At 30.4% G+C, this 23,733-nt stretch overlaps 3 protein-coding genes and 2 non-coding genes across 7 annotated transcripts; 2 read left to right on the forward strand and 3 right to left on the reverse strand.

The window, feature by feature from the left end:
• Nucleotides 1-2,201: 2,201 nt before the first annotated feature.
• LOC101245801 (protein NUCLEAR FUSION DEFECTIVE 6, mitochondrial-like) lies at nt 2,202-4,691 on the reverse strand. 2 transcript variants are annotated; one of them, XM_004248058.5, is made up of 3 exons: nt 4,455-4,691; nt 4,136-4,260; nt 2,202-2,471 (listed from the first exon to the last, which is right to left on the reverse strand). In XM_004248058.5, exons 1-3 carry the CDS (start codon nt 4,604-4,606, stop codon nt 2,452-2,454), a joined length of 297 nt encoding a protein of 98 aa, XP_004248106.1. In that variant the 5' UTR covers nt 4,607-4,691; the 3' UTR covers nt 2,202-2,451. The 2 variants fall into 2 exon arrangements, with proteins under 2 accessions (XP_004248106.1, XP_025883673.1); XM_026027888.2 differs by lacking the exon at nt 2,202-2,471 and adding an exon at nt 3,658-3,680 and having other exon boundaries at nt 4,455-4,665.
• Nucleotides 4,692-5,687: 996 nt separating this feature from the next.
• On the forward strand, nt 5,688-5,760 carry TRNAR-CCU (transfer RNA arginine (anticodon CCU)). The gene has a single exon. It is a non-coding gene; the product is annotated as a tRNA-Arg (tRNA).
• Nucleotides 5,761-7,717: 1,957 nt separating this feature from the next.
• On the reverse strand, nt 7,718-13,253 carry LOC101245501 (uncharacterized protein At4g04980-like). Of its 2 annotated transcripts, XR_002028679.3 has the most exons (10): nt 12,828-13,229; nt 11,348-11,554; nt 11,153-11,248; nt 10,934-11,054; nt 9,573-10,797; nt 9,306-9,471; nt 8,862-9,026; nt 8,639-8,791; nt 8,295-8,531; nt 7,718-7,861 (listed from the first exon to the last, which is right to left on the reverse strand). XR_002028679.3 is itself a non-coding variant. In XM_004248057.5 (9 exons), the coding sequence occupies exons 1-9, from the start codon at nt 13,026-13,028 to the stop codon at nt 8,346-8,348; spliced, it is 2,520 nt and encodes an 839-aa protein (XP_004248105.3). In that variant the 5' UTR covers nt 13,029-13,253; the 3' UTR covers nt 7,887-8,345. The 2 variants fall into 2 exon arrangements, 1 of the variants encoding a protein (XP_004248105.3); XM_004248057.5 differs by lacking the exon at nt 7,718-7,861 and having other exon boundaries at nt 7,887-8,531; nt 12,828-13,253.
• A 649-nt stretch (nt 13,254-13,902) lies between these two features.
• Nucleotides 13,903-13,974, reverse strand: TRNAQ-CUG (transfer RNA glutamine (anticodon CUG)). The gene has a single exon. It is a non-coding gene; the product is annotated as a tRNA-Gln (tRNA).
• Nucleotides 13,975-17,917: 3,943 nt separating this feature from the next.
• On the forward strand, nt 17,918-19,285 carry LOC101245207 (organ-specific protein S2). Its single transcript, XM_004248056.5, has 2 exons — nt 17,918-18,076; nt 18,665-19,285. Exons 1-2 carry the CDS (start codon nt 18,032-18,034, stop codon nt 19,169-19,171), a joined length of 552 nt encoding a protein of 183 aa, XP_004248104.1. The 5' UTR covers nt 17,918-18,031; the 3' UTR covers nt 19,172-19,285.
• The last annotated feature ends 4,448 nt before the right edge of the window (nt 19,286-23,733 follow it).

Raw genomic sequence — 23,733 nt, forward strand, 5'->3', positions numbered from 1 at the left:
ACTGATTTAAATTCTATTGTAGTTGTGAAGCAATTGGGAAGGACCACAATTTTTTATTTTTTTTTGAAAGACACTTTAAATGTTGGAAATCAATTACTTGCTATAAATATTATTCTAAAGAGTAGCTGTCATTTTAATATTTTCGAATATAATTTGAAGAATGGATATTAGAGGAAGCTATTTAAAGTCAGCAAACTAGAATGACCTCATTCAAATATTGGTCCCCATTTTATTTCATTAATATAAAATTAATACTCATAAAATTCCTAAACAATAAATATAGTACGATGACTAAAGTACAAGAAACAATATATAGTACTCTCTTCGTTCAGAAATATTTGTCATGTTACGCTTATCGAAAGTTAATTTGACTAATTTTTAAAGGTAAATTAGATCAGATTACTTCGATATTTAAAGAAAAACAGATATTCTGAAACTATATGAAAAGTACTATAAATTACAATTTTTTGCATACTAATATAATTAAAAAATGCATCTTAAAATGTTAGTCAAAGTTTTTATAGTTTGACTCTAAATATAATAACCATGAAAAATAATACCGAACAGAGGATGTAATAAAAATTGAATGATAATATGTATCCTTTATAATTTTCTATTTCAAAGTCAAGTCTTCAGTAAGTTGAAACTGTATCATATTAATGTCTAATAATCACCTCTCGCTAATAATATTTTTTAATTAATAATAAAAATAAGAAATTATTCGCCTAATCAAAATTTAAACTCGAAATCTCGGATATAGATACGATGAATAAAGAGAATATATTATTGGTGTAAGAGTGTGGGCGGCTGTCGGAAGAAAAAGAGCGTGGACGGCTGCTACACTATATTTCTTTATTTTCCTTTATATTTTTCTTTTATAATCGTAATATTCGAATTAATTTTCGAACAATTCAACTAATTTCACCATCTTTATATCTAATATATTTAATTAATTAGCCTTCTTTTCATTTTACTTTTTCTAATTTTAATAACTAGGAGAAAATTATTATTTTTTTTTAAAAAAACATTTTTAATTTTATATAATTATATAAAATAATAGAAATCAAATTTAAAGTTTTAAAATATTATGAATAAAATTAATTTAATAAGTACAATACATTGCTGATTAAGAGATGTGTCACGTTAATTCTTTTATAAGAGTAAGTGAAATTGAAAAAAGATAATTATTTTTCTCTTTAATTTTTTAACCTTTTGAAACAAGAATATTTTTTTTTTTTACAAAGCTTAGAGAATAATTAACAGTTTAACACGTCTTTATAAGGAAAAAAAAGGGCAATGAAATTGACGTGTTAGCAAAAGTAGGAAACATTGTCCAAATAAAAAAATTGATAAAAAAGATATATTAGAGTAGCTTTTACTATAAAGTTTTTTCCCCTTATTTTAGGGACATGTCATTGTTTTGATCCCAACATGCATAATTATTATTATTTTTATATAACTATCAATAAAATAGTGAAAGTATATGGAAATAAAAAAAAGAAAAGTTGAGGGGAAAAAATATGTGGCATTAGAACGTGGATGAATATAATAATAAAAGTTGAGTTTCACTAGAAAATATTTGTTTGACCAATTCAACACACAATGATTGTTATCTAATGCTTAAACTAAAGTAATCTCAACCAGAAAAAAAATGCTTGACTAGCCTATGATGACTCCATTTTCCATGTTCAAACAAAGTAACAAACACTTTTGAATCTCGATGTATTTAACATGTCAACGAGAAAAATAGTTGAAATGAAAGAATTACCGAAAAAAGAACGTAAGTGACCCCTTTTGAAATAGGCTAAAAAGGAAAGCGGGATCCAGGCCAAGCTGCCCTTATATTTGAAGGTGTTGATTTCCTCGAGAAAAATCTTAGGGTTGACCGGTTGAGTACATTACTACATGGGCCGAGGGTCCATCGTACACATTACCTTCCTCAGACTCTACTCGTGTGGGACTACACAGAGTATGTTGTCGTTGTTGTATGTAAGGGTTGAGAAATAGAGTACACAATTGGGTTGTGGTTACATCTTTCAACTTAAAATGCAGTTGACTCGATGAAGCCAGAACCACTATCACTCATCGTATAAACGTTACATGATTAAGAGGGTCTACGAGGTTACCTGTTGACAAAATCCTCATTGAAGTTGCTGAGCCTGCAAATTTTGTTGTCAATGAAGAAAACAACATATCCTTGGTTGAGTCAAGAGTGGTTCAACTCTATAAATACTTGGAGTCATAAAATAACACTCGAGTAGGATCCATAATTCAGTGAAGTTGGGGTCAGCATCAAAATTACGATAGATGTATTCATTTAGACCAAAAATCAAATGGCAGTTACAGGAGAAAACATATGTTTCTTTGGAGCACCTATCGTGCCCTACGTTCAGACATTCTCTTAGTCCATAGACCGCATGGTAAAACTTCGCTTGAACCTTCTGACATTCATCATAAATCATCGTTGCAATCTGGTTGAATACCAAGTATTAGAATGAATCTAAGCATATGATTTAATCAGTAAGAACTACGATGACAAAGGCCAAAAGATATATGTTAAGTTTCAGACCTTCATAGTTCACTGATACTTGAGCTTATTTAGAAAATTAATTCTTTAACAATCTCGTAGCCACATGATTCACAAAATCTACAAGAAGAAGTACTTTGCAAATAATCTAATCAGACAAGTACAGAAAAATCACATCACATACATCAAGCAAAGTCTGCATTCAATCTGAGAATGCATAATATGTTGTTCAAGGATGATAATGTTCCATATGGTGGAAGTGGTCCTATTTCATCAGGTTCGCAATTTACTAATCGAGGTTCAGACTCAGAACTCTAGTGCTCTGCAGAAGTAAAAATCTTATGTTATTGTGGCCCTCTCTCTATGGCCTCCGTAAGTTGATAACCAGCATTTCAACTTGTACAAGGACTTCTCTTTTTTTTATGTTATCGTGACCCTCTCTCTATGGCCTCCGTAAGTTGATAACCAGCATTTCAACTTGTACAAGAACTTCTCTTTTTAACTTCGGTTGTCCAACAACAGAGCAAGCATACAAGCTTGAGAGAATACCAAATGAAATCTGCTCTGCTCCCCTCCCTCCCCAGCAAAACGAGAAAACAATTGGGATAGGAGAAGACTTTTGCAGTTTTAGGGGCTTTTATTCATCTCAATGCCACTTAATGAGTCTACAACTCTACGGGTTAGAAGTTAAAAGATCTTAGATGGATACAAGAAATAAAGACACAACAATCTTTTTAGAAGTGAGTAAATATATATCATAAGGGACATAATTAGAAGTACCAGAAATATTCCAGGAAACTAAAATCATGTAGTATATTGCTTTATCTAACACTACCAATTGTGATGAGATGAGATAAAAGGCACAGGCGACAAGTCAAGGCCGTGTTCTCATATCCGTATTCTACTATTATTCTCTTAAACCGCATGGATACAAACCCCACTAGAACTCTTTGACATTCATCATACATCATCATTGCAATCTAGCTTAATACCAAGCATTAGAACGTCGCTTACATCTTAACAACAACACTGGAAAGGAAAAGTGTATATGCTAAGCAACTTTTGGTCTGACATACAGTGAGATTTAGTTTTCTTGAGGCTTACTATGAAATTAACTCATCAACAATTAATATCAGCTGCACAATTCACAAATCTGCAAGAAATACGTATTGCTGCATCAATCTACAATCAGGAAGGCACAACAAAAACATCAATTGTATATTTTAAGGCTTCACAACATGTCAACATATCTTGATATCTTTAATTTTAGGTTCCCAAACCCAAATTGGAGCCCGATTAAATCCGGATTCATGCCGGAGAGTCCCACATTGGGGGTATAGTACTCCCTAACAAAGGGGTTCATCAAACACTCAACGCTCAAACAAATGCAAACATTTCATACTCCTAAATGCAGTAGATGCAATGCAAATATAGGCTAATACCCAAACAAGTAAAAGTTTACATAGCATAATCTTTTAACAACTTAGTGCAAATGTAAATTCTTCATATGGAGGACATTGATGAGCATTATATACGCATAATCGTGCATCCAACAAACTAATTCTCGTAATGTGTCCATACAATAATTCAAAAAGAAGTAAAATTTACCTTCAAGAGTCCAACCATAGCTTCGAGGAGTAGCAGATAGCATTGAATTCAGCAATGCTGAAGCCGTAGCAGTGTGATATGGAAACATCGTTTCAACACTTACACAACTCATTTCAACAGGTAACCTACAAAATACAAAGAAAAATTCGATCTGGATCAATATCATATACAAAAATTAGTGAGAAAAATAATTAAATTTTCATATATATGTGCATATAACTAATCAATCTGGATCAATAGCATAGGTAAGAGAATTATTAAGTATAAATACTAAAATAATTGCTGAAAATGTACAAAAGAAGGGTTGTGGCAAATTGACCTGAAAATGCGAGCGGCGATGGGTTTCTGTGAAGGAATACGAAAAGGAGAGGAGGATACCTTCGGCTTGGAGCCTCCGGCAAGTCTAACGGCAGCTGTTCGGCCGGAGAAAGTGGCGGAGCGAAGGAGGGACCTGGCGGTGATAGTGGCCATGTTTGTTGAGGCTTCTAGCAGAGGTAAAAGGGCTTTGTTGAGGTTTTAGGGGGTTTATCTTAAAAAAAAAAAATTGTTCAAAAATGAATCAAATTGTAAATTTATTTTCAATTTTTTATATCTTAATTTAAAAAAATATATTATTTCGATATATAAGTAATTTTAAAAACAATATATTCTTATATGATTATTTTCTTATTCAAATTATAAGTAGTTATGTTTGACAATATCTTTCTAAACGACTACTACAACCATTCAAGTATACAGAATAAAATATACACAGATCTTATGTAAAGGATAGAAAAATTATTTTTTTTATAGATTTCGATTGAATAAAAAATCATTTAAAATGGTATAAAAAAAGTAATAAAAGTGAAGAGGTCATGATAAAATATCAAATCCTTCTGAACAATAATTTTAGCATAATTATACAATAATCAAAGTACAAGAAACACCAAATAAAAATAAAAAAACCTTTGACAAGAAACTATAAGAGTAATGTTAAAACTTATAGTATGGAAGGAAAACCAAAATAACGCTCTACAACGTACCTACTAACCTTATATCATAATAAATGTCTTCCGCAACTTCCTATATATGGTCATCTCTTATTCACAAGTTCAAACTATTTCAGCCTCACTTCCACAACTTGAAATCTCCATCGAAATCAATTGCAACTTGTCCGTGATATCTTTGTTTTTGAATGTATCTCTTCGAGTATGCCAACATATGCACCATCTTCATTTTTACAACTTTCCTGTTTCAAATGTTGAAAATCTTGACAGGTCAAAACGTGATCTTATACGACATAATTGATTTAATTATCACCTAATAGACTTCCACTTTCTTATCACACAAAACTTTGAATACTCGCAATTTCTTAAATAATAAACTCAAGATATTTGTAACCGCCTCTTTGTATTTACTTGACTAAACATCACAAAATAATATACTATCTGCATATTTAATAATGCTTGATAAAATCACAATCGAATAATTTCTTTTTTTTTAACAAATAGTACTAGGGATTTCCTTTCAAATTAATATAAAATAGCATAAACTGCATGAATATATCAACAAAGCGCCTGTAGCTCAGTGGATAGAGCGTCTGTTTCCTAAGCAGAAAGTCGTAGGTTCGACCCCTACCTGGCGCGTTATTCTTTAATATTTTTTTTAAAAATAAAATAAAATAATTCCTTTTGTTTATTAGGTGGATTATATTTCAATTTATGTCAATCAAATTTAATTAACTCTATTTAAATAGTGTTTTTCTACGCATTTAACTGTATTTGGTTTGAATTGACTTTTGAGTTGTTTTCACGTTCATTAGAAAAACTATACATATACTTTATCAAATAAGTTATTTATATCGACTTTACATATATTTTAAAAATACATTAACATTGTATCCACTAAACATAACTCATTGTTAGAATTTCCTTTCTTTTATTTTTATAGCTTTTTCATGCTCATTAAAAGATTATATATACAATTACACCATATTATAGAGTCAATTACGATATTTCAGTATCAAATAAGTTGTTTCATTTTGTAAACATGATTTGTATCGTCAAGTACATAGATATTAAAAATACATTAACATTTTATCCGCTAAACATAAATGAAACACTCATGATGATTGGAACTAATGACATGTTGCTCACTTAATTTTAAAAAAAAACTATTGAAAAATTGTTTTTAGAAAAAGAAAGCTCAAGTAGTTGTTGTTATAGTTGCTTAACTCATTGTTACCATTATAATAAGAGGTTTTATGAACTTATTTCATAAAAATTCATATAATAATGAAACAGAGAAAGACTAATTGAAAATATTTGAACTTATTTCATAAAAATTCATATAATAATGAAACAGAGAAAGACTAATTGAAAATATTTGAACTTATTTCATAAAATTCATAAGCCAAAAAGTTGTAATTCTTGGGAAGGTACTTGTTATTAGGAAGAAGGTTAGTTGTGGGTAGGGCGCGGTCGGTTCGATTCGAATTTGAAGTTTATCGGATTGACTTATTGGTTATCGGTTTGTAGAGATGCTAAACCGTTAAAGAACCATTAAGATATTGGATCATCGGTTATTGATTTATCGGTTTTTGATGGTTATCGATTTAACTGTTAAGATTTAACACAAAAAAAATATTGAAAATCACTTAGAAACAAGGTGACAAACCAAATAAACATGCACTTGAGTTCACAAGTTACATCTTTCTCAAAAGCAAACACTTTTATATTGCAGAATAATCAAGTGTTTGAGACAACCAAAAATAAAAGTAGGAAATTAAACTCTGAGTCGAGGACTTTATAGACAAAATAGTATAAATATAATTATTTGATTTACTATTGGGTTATCGGTTAACCCGTTAAGAAAAAACTTCAAACCGTTACGAATCGATAACCCGATTAAAAAAAAAATCAAAACCGTTATCAAAACCACTAAATCAATAACCCAATACTATAAACTAATAATTTTTTTATCGATTCGCCTTATCGATTTCGATTCGATTTTGAACTGTGGAGTTGCAAGGAGGCAATTGACCTAACTCATGCCCATAAACACCTTATGCAATTTTCTAAGTTTTTTGTACTTTTAATTTCCTTTCATCCTCTCTTTTGGTTTTGGCTGTTTTTATTTTGGGTTGGGGGTGAGAGAGTTGATTAATTTAGAGGTGGTAAAATCGATCCATGAAATTATGTTTCGTTTGAATTTGGATTACTCATTGATTCGTCTATTTATTAGCTCAATTCAATCTATATAAGCTTATTAAAAATGGGTTGATATGTTGGTTTAAATTGATTCATGAAAAATCTTGTACATTTCTTTTTGACATATTATATATAGCCACATCGAGGAGGAGGGGGGAGGGGTAGTTTCATTTGGTAATTATATATTATAAAAGATCAAATAATGAGTTTGTTATTTACTAGATTGCAAATATTTCTGGAATACCTCGTGTTTGCTAAAGGTGAAAGTTGCTCAACAGTTTATTTTTGCATAGGTAAATCAATCATTTGTCCTTGAGGATACGACTTTAATCCTCCCATACCTACTTATTGATGTACCTTAGATGCATTTCATCTAACTATGAAGAAAGAAGGGTGAGACGTTATACAACTCTATGATTCATTTCCTGTCGTTCCAGTATCTTCTTGTCATTTCCTCTCATATAGACGAGAAATTCTAAACAAAAATAAATAATTGTTCCGATGAAACCTTCTCTTCTATCGCGACTATCACTGAGGACTGCCAACAAATATCAAGAACATAGTTTGAGGGTCAACAGAAAGTTGAGATATAACATTAGTCTCCATATGTATAACAAATATTACAACTTCAAAAGAACTAGAAAAGATTGTATAGCAAATATTGAAGTTACAAGTCGTTTTATTATAACAGAATAGACGATCTAGTTCTACGAACATGCTACAAAAAATTTCCGAAATGCATCTACACAATGACTTCATATCGCCAACATCATTGACATTACTATTAAGAAATAGTAGAACCAGAAGAAGCAGATTCAGGATTTAAACTTGATAGGTTCACCCTATGAGATATTTAAGCACTGAAACTCATTGTACTTTTAAAATTACGGGTTTAAAACATATATTACTATCTTATTTTTGTTTTTTTAATTTATATTCCATGTCGAGAATATTGAGTTCAATTGTCATACCCATTGTTTGAAAGCTCCATATGCATCCGCCTTATGAGCATAACGATATGTCTATTGATTAGGATCTGTTTGAATTTCTTGAGCTAACTCCCTTGTCAACTTGTCAGCGCGATCATCTTGTCCACCAGCAAAACTGTAGACTCTGAACGCGAACTGGAAGGCCTTCCATAACAGTTCACGTGATCCATTTTTCGATCCACCTCTTCTGTTTTCCTTTGTCTTTGCTTCTCTACTCTCCTGATTCAACATTCAAGTATTATTTTTTCTAAAAAAAGGGTCTAACTTTCAGTAGAAATTATACTTCACACGACATATAACTAGCTAGCGCGCTACATTGTACTAACCTTCAAGGCAAGTTCCATGCAGTTTGAGGAAACATCTATCATTAGTTCTTTGATACGAATGAGGATGCCGAAATCAAAATGAATGTTATGGCTTATAAATTTCTTGGCCTCTTCGTCTTTTATTCGTTCCAGTGTATCAATTTCTACTTTGATCTACACGACAGAATTACTTGTTAGCTATTATATGAAGAGTACTTAAATTCAGGGAGTTGGTAACTTGTACCTTGTTAAAGTAACTCTCAGCTTTGTCAAGGTGTTCGCCAACAGGGGAGACTATCGACCAATTTCGTAGAGTAGTGGCTATTGTGTCTAGCTTGGAATATAATGCTGCTCCCATTCTGAGTTCTTCCAACTTTTTCGTAGGAAAATCTTCAAATCTTGCTAGCACCTATAGCAAGAAAGGTTGAAGCCAACATCGTGATATGGGAATAACGGAAGAAGTATGAACATAGTAGATAGACACTTCCTCCATTTCAGAAATAATGTCTCTTTCTTTAATTATAATTTTCCACGTGACATGTTTAAAACCGCGAAAAAGGGCATTTTGGTACATTCTACGTATCTTATGTTACCACAAGATTCGAAAGTCTTTCATAACTTTCTTAAACTCAAGGTCAAGTGTAAAACCAGACTAACAAATTGAAAAATGGAGGGAAGATATACGAACCTGAGATTCATCGATTAATTTCTCAAGGTGAGATTCTACATATTCGTGAAACTTAATGAGCTCGGACATATCTGATGTTTTAAAAGAAGTAATGGCTGTGTTTATCTCCTTGATTGTTTTCGCGTAAATTTTAACATCCTCTTCAATTTGATGGAAATACGCTGACCTGATACAAACATTGCACATTTTTAAAAAAAATATAACTCGAACTCCTGTAGAAATACGAAATTCCACGGAATAATTAGTGAAGATTTTAAACAAGATTACCTCTTTGTCATCTCTGCTAATGCATCAGCCATTCCCTGTTTACCTCCTGCTGAGGCACCAACTTTTCCCATTTTGTGATGTGATGTACTATCTAAACTAGAGCCTTCAACTTGGAGTTTGAGAAGTCGATAAAGATTACCCATTTGAGTTGATCTTTTCAATTTAGTGGCTGCTCTCTTGACTCGTAACACGCCTATAAAACCTAGTGGTGGTGGAGGTGCCGGTCCTTTTCCCTTTGGCATGGGTGGAGGTGGTGCTGGCACTGCTCCATTTGAAGGCATCGGTGGCGGTTGAGGTGCCATACCCTTTGATCCGATGGGAGGTGGTGGTGGAGGTGGAGGTGATATTACATTTCTGGATGTCATGGGAGGCGGCAGTGGTGGAGGTGGAAGTGTTATTACATGTGTTGTTATCTTAGGTGGCGATGGAGGTGGTGGGGGCGTAGGTGCTATTACATTTCCGGATGTCAAGGGAGGTGGAGGTGGTGGAGGTGGAAGTGTTTTTGTTGTGGTATTAGGTGGCAATGGAGGTGGTGGAGGCGGAGACGGAGATGTAACTATGTTTCTTAATGTCAAAGATGGCGACTTTATGACATTTGAAGATAATGTGAATGGTGCTAGTGTAGCTGCGGCTTGTTCTTCGACATTTGATCTCAACTCGGAGAGTGTAGATGGAGGTAAAACCACGTCTAATGAGACACGACTTGACAATAGCTGATAATTTGTAGAGCCAGTTCGACGAGTTCCTCCGTTTTCTGATACATCATCCATATCAGTTAGTAAAATATCTGCTGAGTCCAACATTTCAAAATCTTGGCCAAATTCACAAGCATCCCCTGCTTTCGCTTCAGAACCAACCTTTACTTGTAATTCTGAGTTTTGGTCGCTGAAGTTTGTTGCTATCTGAACAACATAATTTGGATCTTGATCTGTTGCATAAGGGAGCAAGTCAAAATAGAGGCGTTTTACATCGATAGGATTCGGCTTCTCAGTTTCTTGAGCCTTGAGTTCACTCTTCAGTGAAGCACTAATTGCTGAGGAGAGGACTGAAGTTGGGGTAGGTGGAGGGCTTGAGAGGCAAGACTCGTTGTCCGAATGAGACTCCGGAAGAGCCCTCCTAAATGCATCGGATGAAGGACTTTCATCTCTCGTCTGGTCATCCTCGTCCATCATATCAAACACCCTTTCGGTGGCTAGTTTAATCATCTCGTCAAGCAATACCAATCCTGAAGAGTAACCGTTAAGTAAATAAAACACTTCGTGTCTACCAACTCAACCTAGCTATCAAACGAAACAATAACACGATTCAGTTCTCAGAACAAAGAGGTAAACAAACAACTTCTACATAACATTATGACGTACCATAACGTCTTAGATCATTGTGGAGATTACTGTACTCCTCGTCTAATTTCATTATGAATTCATCATCACCCGTCCATATTGCCCCGATAAATTTCAAAGTATCACAAAAGCATTGTAGTGCCTAACATAAACATGACAGTTTTGTGATCACAGATACAATCTGCTATAGGAGAACTGTTTGAAATGTAAAGAACACAATTCAGTGAGTAAATAGGTAACCTGATCCATTCCTACTCCATCAATACTTGACAATGGAACATTCGTGTTGACGGAAGGATACATCTTATGCAGATCCTTCAATGTTAATATCAGCAGCTGTCGAAAATTACTCATATATTAAAAAGACTTGTCATTGTTCTAATCTGAACACTACAAGAAAACAGCAGATTGCATCAAAAGTGACAGAAACAATACCTCATTTAGGGATGCAGAGCCAAAACACGGCGATAAGTCAAGCAAATCTCTCAAGGTAAGGATCTTGCTCCTTAGCGCTGTCATTATAACGAAGTTGCCTGCCACCCCACACGAATTGTGAACTCTGGAGCCTTTGGTTGCACTTGCATTAAAACTTTTCGACACTACTATGGAGGATGTCATTTCGGTTTCATGCATTTCATCTTCCTGTCAATACAAAAGTCGTGATATGCAATCAAATGCCGAAAAATGCAACTTGTGTTTGAGTGCTCCAGTCCCTTTAATTTACTCTACGACAGGAAGATCATCGATGTGTCCAAATACAAGATGAACAACTTCAGTTTCAAGGTAAAAGATATTTCTCAAAAACTTAAACTTTAGATTACAGATATAGTAGCTTCAACTTTTAGATGAGATGATTACTGATCACACAATTCAACATGATAACATAGCATATCGCGTCTTGGGTACAAGATAGACTCATAGTCAGCCATCATCGACAACAAAATATTCGATGTGATTAGCATAAGAAAAAGAGTCAAGCCCGCACTTAAAAGGATACATTGAAGATATAACTAAACAATCAATAGTATTCTCTATCTTACAGTTTAAGCTTTTAGATAAGGTGGTCACACAATTCCCAACATTCCGTTCTTAACAAACTATTCTTACTGAAGTTATGCTACATCATGGTCGACGCGGAGGTTTCCAAGTTCACACATAGTTTAAAATAACTAAGAGTATGCTCTCTCTAGCACAACTCACGTTTTAGATGAGGTGGCAACACAATTCAACATGATAACATAGCAGATAGAGGCCGAGGTTATAAACTAGCCTAATCATCATGATCTATTGTCAAAAAAAGATACACAAGCTTTGTCCTAAGAAAAGGAGGTAGAGTAAAAGGACGCGTTGAAAACATCATTAAGTAATTAACAATACACTCTATCTAACAATTTAAGCTTTTAAACGAGATTATCAGATAATTTAATATCAATGCACTCCAAAATTCCTATATATGGTCTTGGACCAGCTTACGCATAACTTAGCTTAAACGAGATTGTCAGATAATTTAATATCAATGCACTCTAAAATTCTTAGATATGGTCTTGGACCAGCTTATGCATAACTCGATTACTTTCATAAAGTATTTCCTTCCCCCACCAATATAAGTATGGGATAAGTATGTCCACCCAACTTTGTTCCTTAGCATGTAACCTATTGAAATAATGAAAACACAAATTCAAATATTTTCTATTTTTCTCTTCTTTTTTTTATATGTAACAAAAGCAGAAAAAATTACACATTCTTCAATATTATAACCACATACAAAGGTATTTTTTTCACATTTAAAAGGAGAAATGAGGAAGGGGATTACAAAGGCGGAGAATATAATATTTACGAACAAATAAGGTAAAATATTTAGGCAATTAAATAACTGAGCTACTAAAATTTCCGCAACAAATAATTAAAAAGTTACCTCAAATGTAGAGAAGTTCCAGGGTGGGGAATGAGGAGACACAAAAGAACATTCCCCAGATTGCATTTGCAACCAATAAAAATAACAATTTCTAATTAAAAAAAATTCAGCTTTCTTGGTTTTGACAAATAAAAACCAAGATTTTGCTGAATAATAAAGAAAATTCAAACAATTAAGGAGGATGAAAATTATAAAGAACATTCAAATTTCCAAAAAATTAGATTAATGAAAAAAAATGTTTTTTTTAAATAAAAAAAAAACTCAAAAAGTTAGTAAGATAAAAAAATTTTGGCAAACTCTTGAACCTCTAAAGGTTATTGAAAAATCCCCATGGACAAGCTTTGAATTTGTATTTCTCTTTTGTTTCCAAAAGAGAGAAAAAAAAGAAGAGAAATGAAAGTCAATTTTTTGAAAATTATTTTTTCTATGTTTTATTTAGGCTCAAGCTGCTTAATTTCCGGGTGTTCAATGTTGTTTTTTTCTCTAAATTTGATAATAAAAATAAATACTTTAGAAAAAATAATATATAGAGATTATTTAAAAAATGTGCGACTGTTAAATAGGTTCATTATTTCTAACTTTAAACTTTGAATTATTTAATTTCAAGTTTGAAAAGAAATAGTTTTAGAGTTTTTAAATTCTTTTAAACTTTAATTTTATATTTATTTGATGATTGAAAATACGAACGTTGACATTTAAATAATATTTGATCATGTTCGATTATCAAATATTTATCCCCTCAAAGATATGATATGATGATTAATTTCAGAATAACACGATTAGAAGTATCGCATTTGTAACCAGACAAATTTAACTTCTTGATCAGTAATTTGTGTTCATTTTTGTGTCATATATATGTTTTAATAGGCAAAATTGTTAAAAGTAATGTTGAATTGAGAGTGTTATAGATTGATTATCTTTCGGATAAATATATATCAATTTTAAATATTTATATTAAACTAATACGATATATGCGATAAAAATTATTTTTAACAAATAAAATAAATACATACGAGCATTAAAAATTTATATCGAATCAATATATGGCGTATGGAAAAAAGGAAAAAATAAGAAGAGGTCCTACCGAGATTTGAACTCGGGTTACTGGATTCAGAGTCCAATGTCCTGACCACTAGACCATAGGACCAATTTGTGTTATGATACACAAATAAATTATTTAAAAAATGAGTGTTTTAGAACAAAGTAAAATTAAACTAATTTTTAAAGAGAAAAACTGCAAAATAAACACTTATCTTTGGATTGAGAGTGACAAAATAGTGAATCGAGTCGAATATGAATCGATAAAAAAACGAGTTAAATAAAAATAGGTAAGTTATCTGATTTGACTCATATTTTAAATGGATAATCATATTACCCATATTATATTAAAGTTCTTATTAAAAAAAATAAAATCCACCATATCAGGCACCCCACCCCAAAAAAATGTAAAAAATATATAAAGAAAAAATAAAAAATTTCACCCGACTCCTACATGCCTCCCACCCCCCTACTCTTACCACCCCCTACCCCTCCCACACCTCATCCCAAAATAAATTAACAAAATTTTTAAAAAAAATCATTAATCTTTTTTAACAAAATTACCCCCCTATCAATCCCCCCCCCCCCCATCCCACACCCCCTACCCCTACCAGCCTCCCCCTGCCCCCACACCCCATTCAAGAAAAATTACCACACCCCCTATCCCCCTACCCCTACGAACTCCCCCCCCCCCCCCCAAGAGGGAAGGCTCAAAATAATCCCTCATCTTTAGGTTAACGTTCAAATTTTGCCTATTTTTTAACATTGATCTTGTCCAAAAATTTATATAAAGAATGTGTAATCGTTTTTTTTATATATATATAATAGAAATAATAACTCTATCTGAGAGAATGTGATAAGAAAAACATCTTGTTTTGTTCACTAGAAATATTACTGCAGCTAAACTAAGAATATCTTAACATATGACTTTGCAGGAAAAGAAAAAATTATACTATTGCGCGTGAAAATATTGTGATGAACTTTTCGACTTTACCAGCAATACAATTTCTACTAAACAAAATAAAGTGTTTTTCTTCTCACATTCTTTGATATAGAGTTGTTATTTCTACTAAATATATAAAATGACGATTAGACATCTCATACATAGGTCATGGATAAATCAATGCAAAAAATAGGCAAAATTTTGAAGGAGGACCAAAAGTGCACCAATATTGCAAACATGAGGGACTATTAGTGCTTCATGTGAAAATTCAAGGATCACTTTGAGTCTTAACCCAAAGAACAGGAATTATTTTGATCCTTTCCACCCCCTTCAACACCTCGTCCCAAAAAAAATAATTAATTTTTTCATTAATTTTTTTTGAAAAAAAAATTATAACCCCATCCCTTAGAACCCCTCTTACCCCCACCACCTCCACTCCATCCCTACCACCCCTATCCCAAATAAATGTAAAAAAAAGTTTCATGTTTTCTTATGATTTTTTTTCAAAAAAAAAAAATTCTTATTATCCAATCCTTTATCACTTTTTTTTTTGGTTTGTTTTTACCTATTTTATCCATTGAACTGCCCATTTATAAATGGATAATATGGGTATTACTTGTTTTTTATCCATTTTCAAATGAGTTGGATACCAAATTCATTTAATATGGGTAATATGAATAGATATCCATATTATTTACCCGTTTTGCTACCCCTACTTTGGATTATGATTTAAAGTCATTCTTGTATTTTCACATGGAGCATAAATAATTCTTTGTGTTTGTTGTACCGGTGCAAATTTTAATCTTCTTCAAACTTTTATCTATTTTTTAACATTCAGTCGACTTTTTATAGTTTTACTACAAATAATAACTGTATTTGAGAAAAAAAACCTTATTTTGTTCAGTAAAAATACTTTGCAACAATATAAACTAAAAACCTGTATTTACTTGTTGAAGTATATCAATTTATTATTGACATATAATGTTGTAAGAATAGAAAATTTTATACTATATAAAATCGACATGATGAATCTCTCGATTTTAATTTTTTTAAAAGATAAATTTGATGATGGTTTCAATCACTTTTGATTTGCCGTCAAACTTGCAGAAGAGATTATATACACCATGTGGAAAGATTATAGTAAAAAATAGTTAGTTACTATTATTGTTGACTAATGATCTTATACGTGTTTTAAAATTTTTATAATAACATATAATTATAAACATTTATTCATAAAACAACATGAAAATATGTGACTTATTAAAATAACGGGCCGTAGGATTGTTATGCACTATATACCCAACAAGGACATATTGATACCTTCCTTGGTTACGAATTACTCTATCCGTTTAAAAAAGGATAACCTAGTTTGACTTGAAATGAAGCTTAAGGAAAGAAAGAAGGATTTTTAATTTTGTGGTTATAAATTAAAGTTATGTCAAATGTATCAAAAGTACCCTTTAATCTTATGGTCTTAAACATATCACGTGGAAAGTTAAAGTTAAATTGTTGCCAAAAAAGGAAAGGGATCATTCTTTTTTAAACAAACTAAAAAGAAAATAATGACAGTCTTTTTTAAACAGAGGGAGTATAATTTTGCGCATTTGATAAGATTATATAAAAATTAGTCAAAAGATTTGATAGTTTTCACAATTATAAAATATTTATTTGTATATTAAAAAAATATATAACTAGAAAATCTATATTTTTTAATTTCAAAACAAACATAAATTTACATTATTATCATGATTGGACACTTTCAGATGCTCTGAATTTGGGTCGCATATGTTACTATTTGCCGTCCCAACACATTTTTCAAATTTTAAGGTTTAAATAAATTTAACTGTAAAATTTTCATGGATGTTCTAAATATTTTAAATTATTAATTAATATACTGATTTATAGTACTTTTTACATAACTTTTATATATATATATATATATATATATATATATATATATATAATTTTATTACAAATTTTCGATCAGACTTAAACTCAAAAAATAAAATATGTCACATATATTAAAACAGTAAGAATATTACTCCTTCAGCGCTAAACATTTGTCTACTTTTGAATTGACACATCTATTAAGAAAATAATTATTGACATAGCGGGTTAATCATTTGACCTCTATGAATTATGAAGTAGATGAATTAAAAAATTAAAATTTTCAAGAAATTCAATCTTTTCAAAGTAATTAATTGAAGATGTAATGAATAAATTTTTTAAACTTTCTTAATTTATCAAAATGAATAAATAATTAAGAATAATTAAAAAAAATATACAAATAATTAGACACCAAAAAGACATTTATGAGCAAGTGGTGCATTATAATAATGTATTTATAACAACCATATCAAAATATAATAAGATATAAAAGATTTGGTCGACAATTAATTATGACAGTGTGACGATTATTGATTACTACAAGCCAACCATATATGGTATGTATGTTTTATTTATTACGAGTAATAATAATTATTTGCACTATATTTTCAATCAAAAAAAAAAAAAGTTCGAGACATAAAATCGTGATATATGTTCCAAAAATCTTTAATTATTTTGATGGTATAGAGACATAATCTTGATATATATCCAAAAATCTTTTATTATTTTGGTCCTACGTACTATATGGGTGTACATGAATCACGTTAAACTTTGTTGTTTAGTTACAATATAATATCGTTTTATTATAATTACAATTATATTATATAGGAAAATTACGCATATAAGCAAATATATATAAATTAATTAGTTAATATGGTTCTAATTTGCCTAAATTGTAATTTGCGACTTATTTTTAGTAATAAATACGCGGCTCATTTTTTTAGTTTTGAGAATTTGTACAATATAATTTGTGTAACTTTTGTATGATTCAGAATTTGTATATAATAATTTGTATAACTTTTTACACTTTCGAGATTTTCAGTTATATAAATTCATTATTTTGAGTTTATACAAAAATAACTGAAATATACAAATGTATCCGGAAATTATATAAAACTGCAAATCATACAAATCTGCGAATTGTGCAAACAAGACAACTTTAACCATAGCTATCACTCGTAAAATATGCAAACTATAACTATGAAGTATAATTAAATTTATTATAATGTCTATTTGTAAAAGTTACTCCTATTATATCCCAACCTCTCTCTATATAAAGCTTATCTATGCATCAAGTTGATTAAGCAAAACATCAATTACAACAACTTTTAAAATTATGAAATCACATATTGCTCTCATTCTGCTCTTTTCACTTGCCCTGGTAAGTGTTCTTAGATGATATCCGTCATTCTCTATCTAGTGGATAAAGTTATTTGATATTTATTATGAATGAGAAGTAATATATATTACGTAGAATTAATCAAAGTGCACGCAAATTAATTCGAACATCATGGTTACAAGAATCATTTCATTTGAACTGATTATTCCTATGTAACATGAATATTGATATATTTCTGAAATTTCTTTGAATTCCACTGATACATAAACAGACACCCAAATTTAACATTATTTCACGTAAACACTTCAATTTCGAGCACTTCAACTTACAAAATGTTAATGCGTTGTAGATACCTCTAGAATTTATGTGTCACATGAGAGTTGGGTGTTTAGGAGATACAATGGGGATAGGTTGGAGTCGTTTATTAATTTGTCAACTGATACCAAATTGAAGTGTCTAGACACTAGACTGATGTACAAATACTACTTATCAAGTTGAGACTAACTTTTTAATGTATCAAGTTGAGACTAACATTATGCCAAGTATGAACTATGTACTCATGAAGAATTAATTGATCCATATATATCTAGTTTGGGAATAACCAATTTTTCTTTTTCATTTTTTGGGCAGTACACTAATGCAAGAAAAGATCCTGGAGAATATTGGAGAGATGTGATGAAAGATGAGCCAATGCCTAAAGCAATCCAACATCTTATGCCTCAGCCACATAAAGAGAAAACTGATTGTCACAAATTATCTTTTGAGCCAATTCCTAATGTATCTAGTTACCATAATGATGAGGCTGGTCTCAAACAAGAAAAGGATTTTGAGCCAAGACCAAATTTATCTAGTTATCATGATGATGACAATGTTCCTCTCAAACAAGAAAAAGATTTCGAGCCAAGACCAAATGTATCTAGTTATCATGATGATGACAATGTTCCTCTCAAACAAGAAAAAGATTTCGAGCCAAGACCAAATGTATCTAGTTATCGTAATGACGATGTTGGTCTTAAACAAGAAAAGGATTTCGAGCCAAGGCCAAATGTATCTAGTTATCACAATGATGACAATATTGGTCTCAAGCAAGAAAAAGATTTCGAACCAAGGCCAAATGTTTCTGTGTACCATAATTGATAATATGACATTTAAAGAGTAATATGTGTGAGAGAGTGTCTTCTTGCTATTTTGTGCCTCCCAATGTTGAATGGATCATGAATAAAAAGATATTGTTTTATGGTTGTATTCAAATTTTTCTTGAATTTAGTAGTAGTATTATTCCTAAATCTCTAACTTATTTTTCTTTACTTGTCGGTTTCAAAATGAATGATACATTTTTATTTAAGTCATATCCTTATAAAATGATTTATAGTCACACAAACATCTCTCACTTATTTTATATCACAAGTTTCAGAAATCACTCTTTTTTTCTTAAAGTTCGTACCTAGTTAAAACGATATGATAAGCTTCTCGATATACTACAAGAAAATGAGCACCAAGATCGTATTAATTTCCGCTAAAAATTAAATTTGATTTAGCTAGACACTTCCCAAGCTAAACATAGCCAGGGATTATCCACTGATTAAATCCCTAATTAAATCATAATCCTTACAGGGAAAACGATTAAGAGTAATATTAGTACTACTAGATGCAAAGCCCTATGCTAGCACAAGGCCAACAAATCATATTGTAAGTATTCTTATAGATTTTTCTGCCTCAAATTATAATTTTTTTTAAATCAACCCCAGAAGAATGATAATTTGATTAAAAATTCTTTTATTGAATGAGACCAAATTATCAACTACTAAATATATATTTGTTGGATGAGGCAGACATTGATAAAGAGATTTGAAATTCTGAAAATACTCTCGACAATTTTGCATAGTATAGACTGTTCCCAACAAATTTTAAAGTCACAGAAAATAAATTAAAATCACAAATAAAATATGAAGAAATACGATTTTATTGATCAAGATAGATTGCAGGTACAATTCTGTTGATCCCTTGATTCTACTTTCCTAGGATTTATTCATGATTCGAGGACCGTTAGTGGCGTATTCTCAAACTAGTATGATTTAGATTTGACCTCTGTATATGAATAATCCATCAATTTCTGGAGTATTTGAGATCTTGATCTCTTTATGGAATTTTCGAGATGAATTTTAAGTGAATTTAATACCCTTTATATAGGCATAAACTAGGATTTAGGGTTGAGTAGGCTCCAAGAATCCTTATTTGAGTTGAACACAATTTGTAGAGTCCCAACTCGAAATGAACTCATCTTACCACAAAATTTCAATGTCCATAAATTGACGAAAACATATATGCTGATATTTTCAATTAAAAAAAGGGAAATTTTTGTATACAGTCATTTAAAAATAGTTTAATTATGCGGCTTCATAGCCATAATTTGCTAATTACGATTCGTAACGTTTTAGGGAGGAAAGAAGCGAGCGAGATTGAGAGATGGAGGAGAGAGGCGAACGAGAGGGGGAAGAGAGTGGGAGAGAGGTGAATGGAATATGTATATCGGTTAAATAATTATATATATGCAACTGATATACATATGTATTTGTATATTTGGCGAGCGAGATTGTAAGAGGGAGGAGAGGGGCGAGCAAGATTGTGAGAGGGATGAGAAAGGCGAACGAGATTGTGACAGGTAGGAGAGACAAGTGAGAGAGGGCAATAATTTGCATAATTCACATCTCGTTTGTATAATTCACGGGTAAATTTATATAATTCGCGTGTTTTTGTATAATTGAGTAATATAAAGTCTGAAATTATACAAATATAATAAAAACACGAAATAACGAATTAATACAAACATAAACATATGAATTAATACAAACATAAACATATCATACAAAATTCGAAAACTACACGTTTATACAAACATTAAAATTTTATACACAAAAGATTGAATGTCTATGATGATAAAACTTAAAAACTAAAGGAAATCATCATCATACAAAAATACAAATCATCATATACAAATACAAATCAAACGGATAATTGTTAGTTGCGAATAATATAAATATGGTGAATTACACAAAGGCTAATTATACAAATTCAAAGTTAACTCACGTAATTAATGGTTAATGTTAATTGCAAGTAATAATTATTGCAAACTATAACTATGATGACTAATTCAATAATAAAAATTTACTTAACCGCGTAATTTTCACTTATAAAAAAATAAGATTGGATGTACGAAAAATCCTTAAATTATTTGGTCTTACGTACCCGCCAAGTGTGTGACTCATGTTTGATCTTGACATCAATAGCGTGTTGCCTGCAGTGTTATTATAATAATAATAATAATAATAATCATTTTCATAATTTCAATTTATTTCATCTTACTTCTATTTTAAATTTTTTTAAGAAGTTAATAAAAATTGACAATTTTTTTATTTTAATTTTTCTAATGATATTCTTTTTCATATATTTTATATATATTTGATTTAAAATTATAAAATTTAAAAAAATTATATTTTTTTTTAAAATTAAAATTAAATCGATAAAACTATATGATATTTTTACCAAATTTATAAAGCTTAAGCGATTAAGAACGTTAAACATCAATAATAATATTGTTCATCCTAATCTTTTCACTTGCCCTAGTAAGTGTTCTTAGATTATTAATTACTTATACATAAGCCTCCTTATTGGAAGTAAGTCTTACATATTTTAGTTATTATATTATTTATTGTTATATTATTTTCGTTTACATTATTTTCAACGTGATTATTTTTTATTATTATATTTGTTTTACGCATTTATTTTTTAATATTTTTTATTTGAATCGAGAGTTTATGATTGAAAATTATTTTTTTTTAATCTCTAAAAGTTAAGAGCTAGTAACTATGTATACTCACATTGTTTCCTTTTTTTTACGTGATTTTTGGATATTATAGCTTTGTGAATCCAACTAGCTATACTCGTCGGGTTCCACTGTTTCAAGGCGGATGTTACCAAAGTTAATTTCACGGAGCCCTAGAGACACGATTGATTTGTAATCCTCTAGTGACCCTGCTAGAGCTCGAACTAACGACCTGAAAAACATTATCCTCGAACTTTTACTAGCCAAGCTACCTCTCAGAATTCGCATCGTCTCTTCATATCTCACTTGCTAATTACATCAAACATATTATTGTTGCAAGCTTCCATGATGGAGGTAGTCCAAACATCTTAAGCGTTGGTCAAATAAAAAGATCAAAATTGTTTTTCAAAAATCAACTTTCAAGCCAAAGTCAAATGCATTTAGTTATCATGATGATAAAGTAAATCTCAAAAAAGAAAAAAATTATCAGCTTAGGTTGCTTCTAATTATCATGATGATAATGTCGGTCTTGAACAAAAAAGAAATTTCAAATCAAAGTCAAATACATTTAATTATCATGATAACTAAATGTACATAACTTTTCAATTTTAAGAAGGTAAATAAATTTTTTTAATTTTGTGATCATAACTTAAAGTTATGTCAAATGTACTAAAATGTCGTATAATCTTGTGATCTAAATGGGTAGGCTCCATCTTATTCTATTTTTCCACTGTACACAGCAGAAACAAGGCCTTTTATCTTTCGGTGCTAAAGGAAGTTTGATTAAAAGATTATTTTTTTCTAAACAGATTAAAACAAAAGCTAGGTTATTCTTTTTAAAATGAAAAGAGTATTATATATAGTATGTTATATTAAATAATATTTATCATTTATAACAATAACATTTTTTTGTCACTTGAACGCATATAATGTAATTTTAATACATATTATAGAGAACAATCTATAAACACATATAGTACAAGATTTATTAATGGATAATATACATTTAAAACATATTTTAATATACTTCTAATACACTTATTCAATTTCTTACCAAACAAGCATAACATATTTTAAAATAAAGGATAGTTATTGGTAGTATATGTAAAAATAATGTTAAATAGAGTGTATTAGTAATATTTGAATTAACAGTACACGTATTAATTATGCTTGCAGCAATTAAACATAGATTAGTTTTATGCATTGTTAGGTCGAGAAAATAGTCAAAAAAAACCCTCAATCTATTAATCGATTCTCAACTACACACTTATTCTATACTGGATCCTATTACGCTCATAAACTATTTAAATATGAAATAATCATTTCCCTAAAAAGTCATAACCAATTTTATGTCAACGATGTACAACATACGCGATGAAAAAATGTGTATTCATTTTTTTAATTCTTTTACTTGTAAATTTTAAATCTAATCCAAATAATAATTTAATAATCCCCTATAGAATTAGGAAAGTTTTCATTTTTATCAAGCCTAGAAACTAAAATTAAGAAAAATATTTTCAAATAGATATTGCTTTTTCAAAATCCTAATAATTTCTTTAGAGAATAATAAGAGAAAATGACGAAAAAATTTCTACACCAAATTAAAGAAAAAGGACAACTCCATAGCTAGTCTACATAAACTTCCAATTTCAAATTGAACCCAAAAACAAAAATCCATAAATAAGTATTCACAAATTCGGGAGTGAAAAGCAAATTTGATAAAAATAAAATTAGAAAGTGAAACTTCAAATTCGTCATTGTTGGTTCATTATGGTTTACTTTTTTTGTTTGCTGAAATTATGAGGGGTTTAAGAAAAAACTTGAATTCCATTTTTGAGATTCGTATATTAAAGTTTCTTATGAATTAGGTGAATGT

This window comes from Solanum lycopersicum, chromosome 10 (genome assembly GCF_036512215.1).
Source record: "Solanum lycopersicum chromosome 10, SLM_r2.1".
In the NCBI taxonomy this organism is placed as follows: Eukaryota; Viridiplantae; Streptophyta; class Magnoliopsida; order Solanales; family Solanaceae; genus Solanum; species Solanum lycopersicum.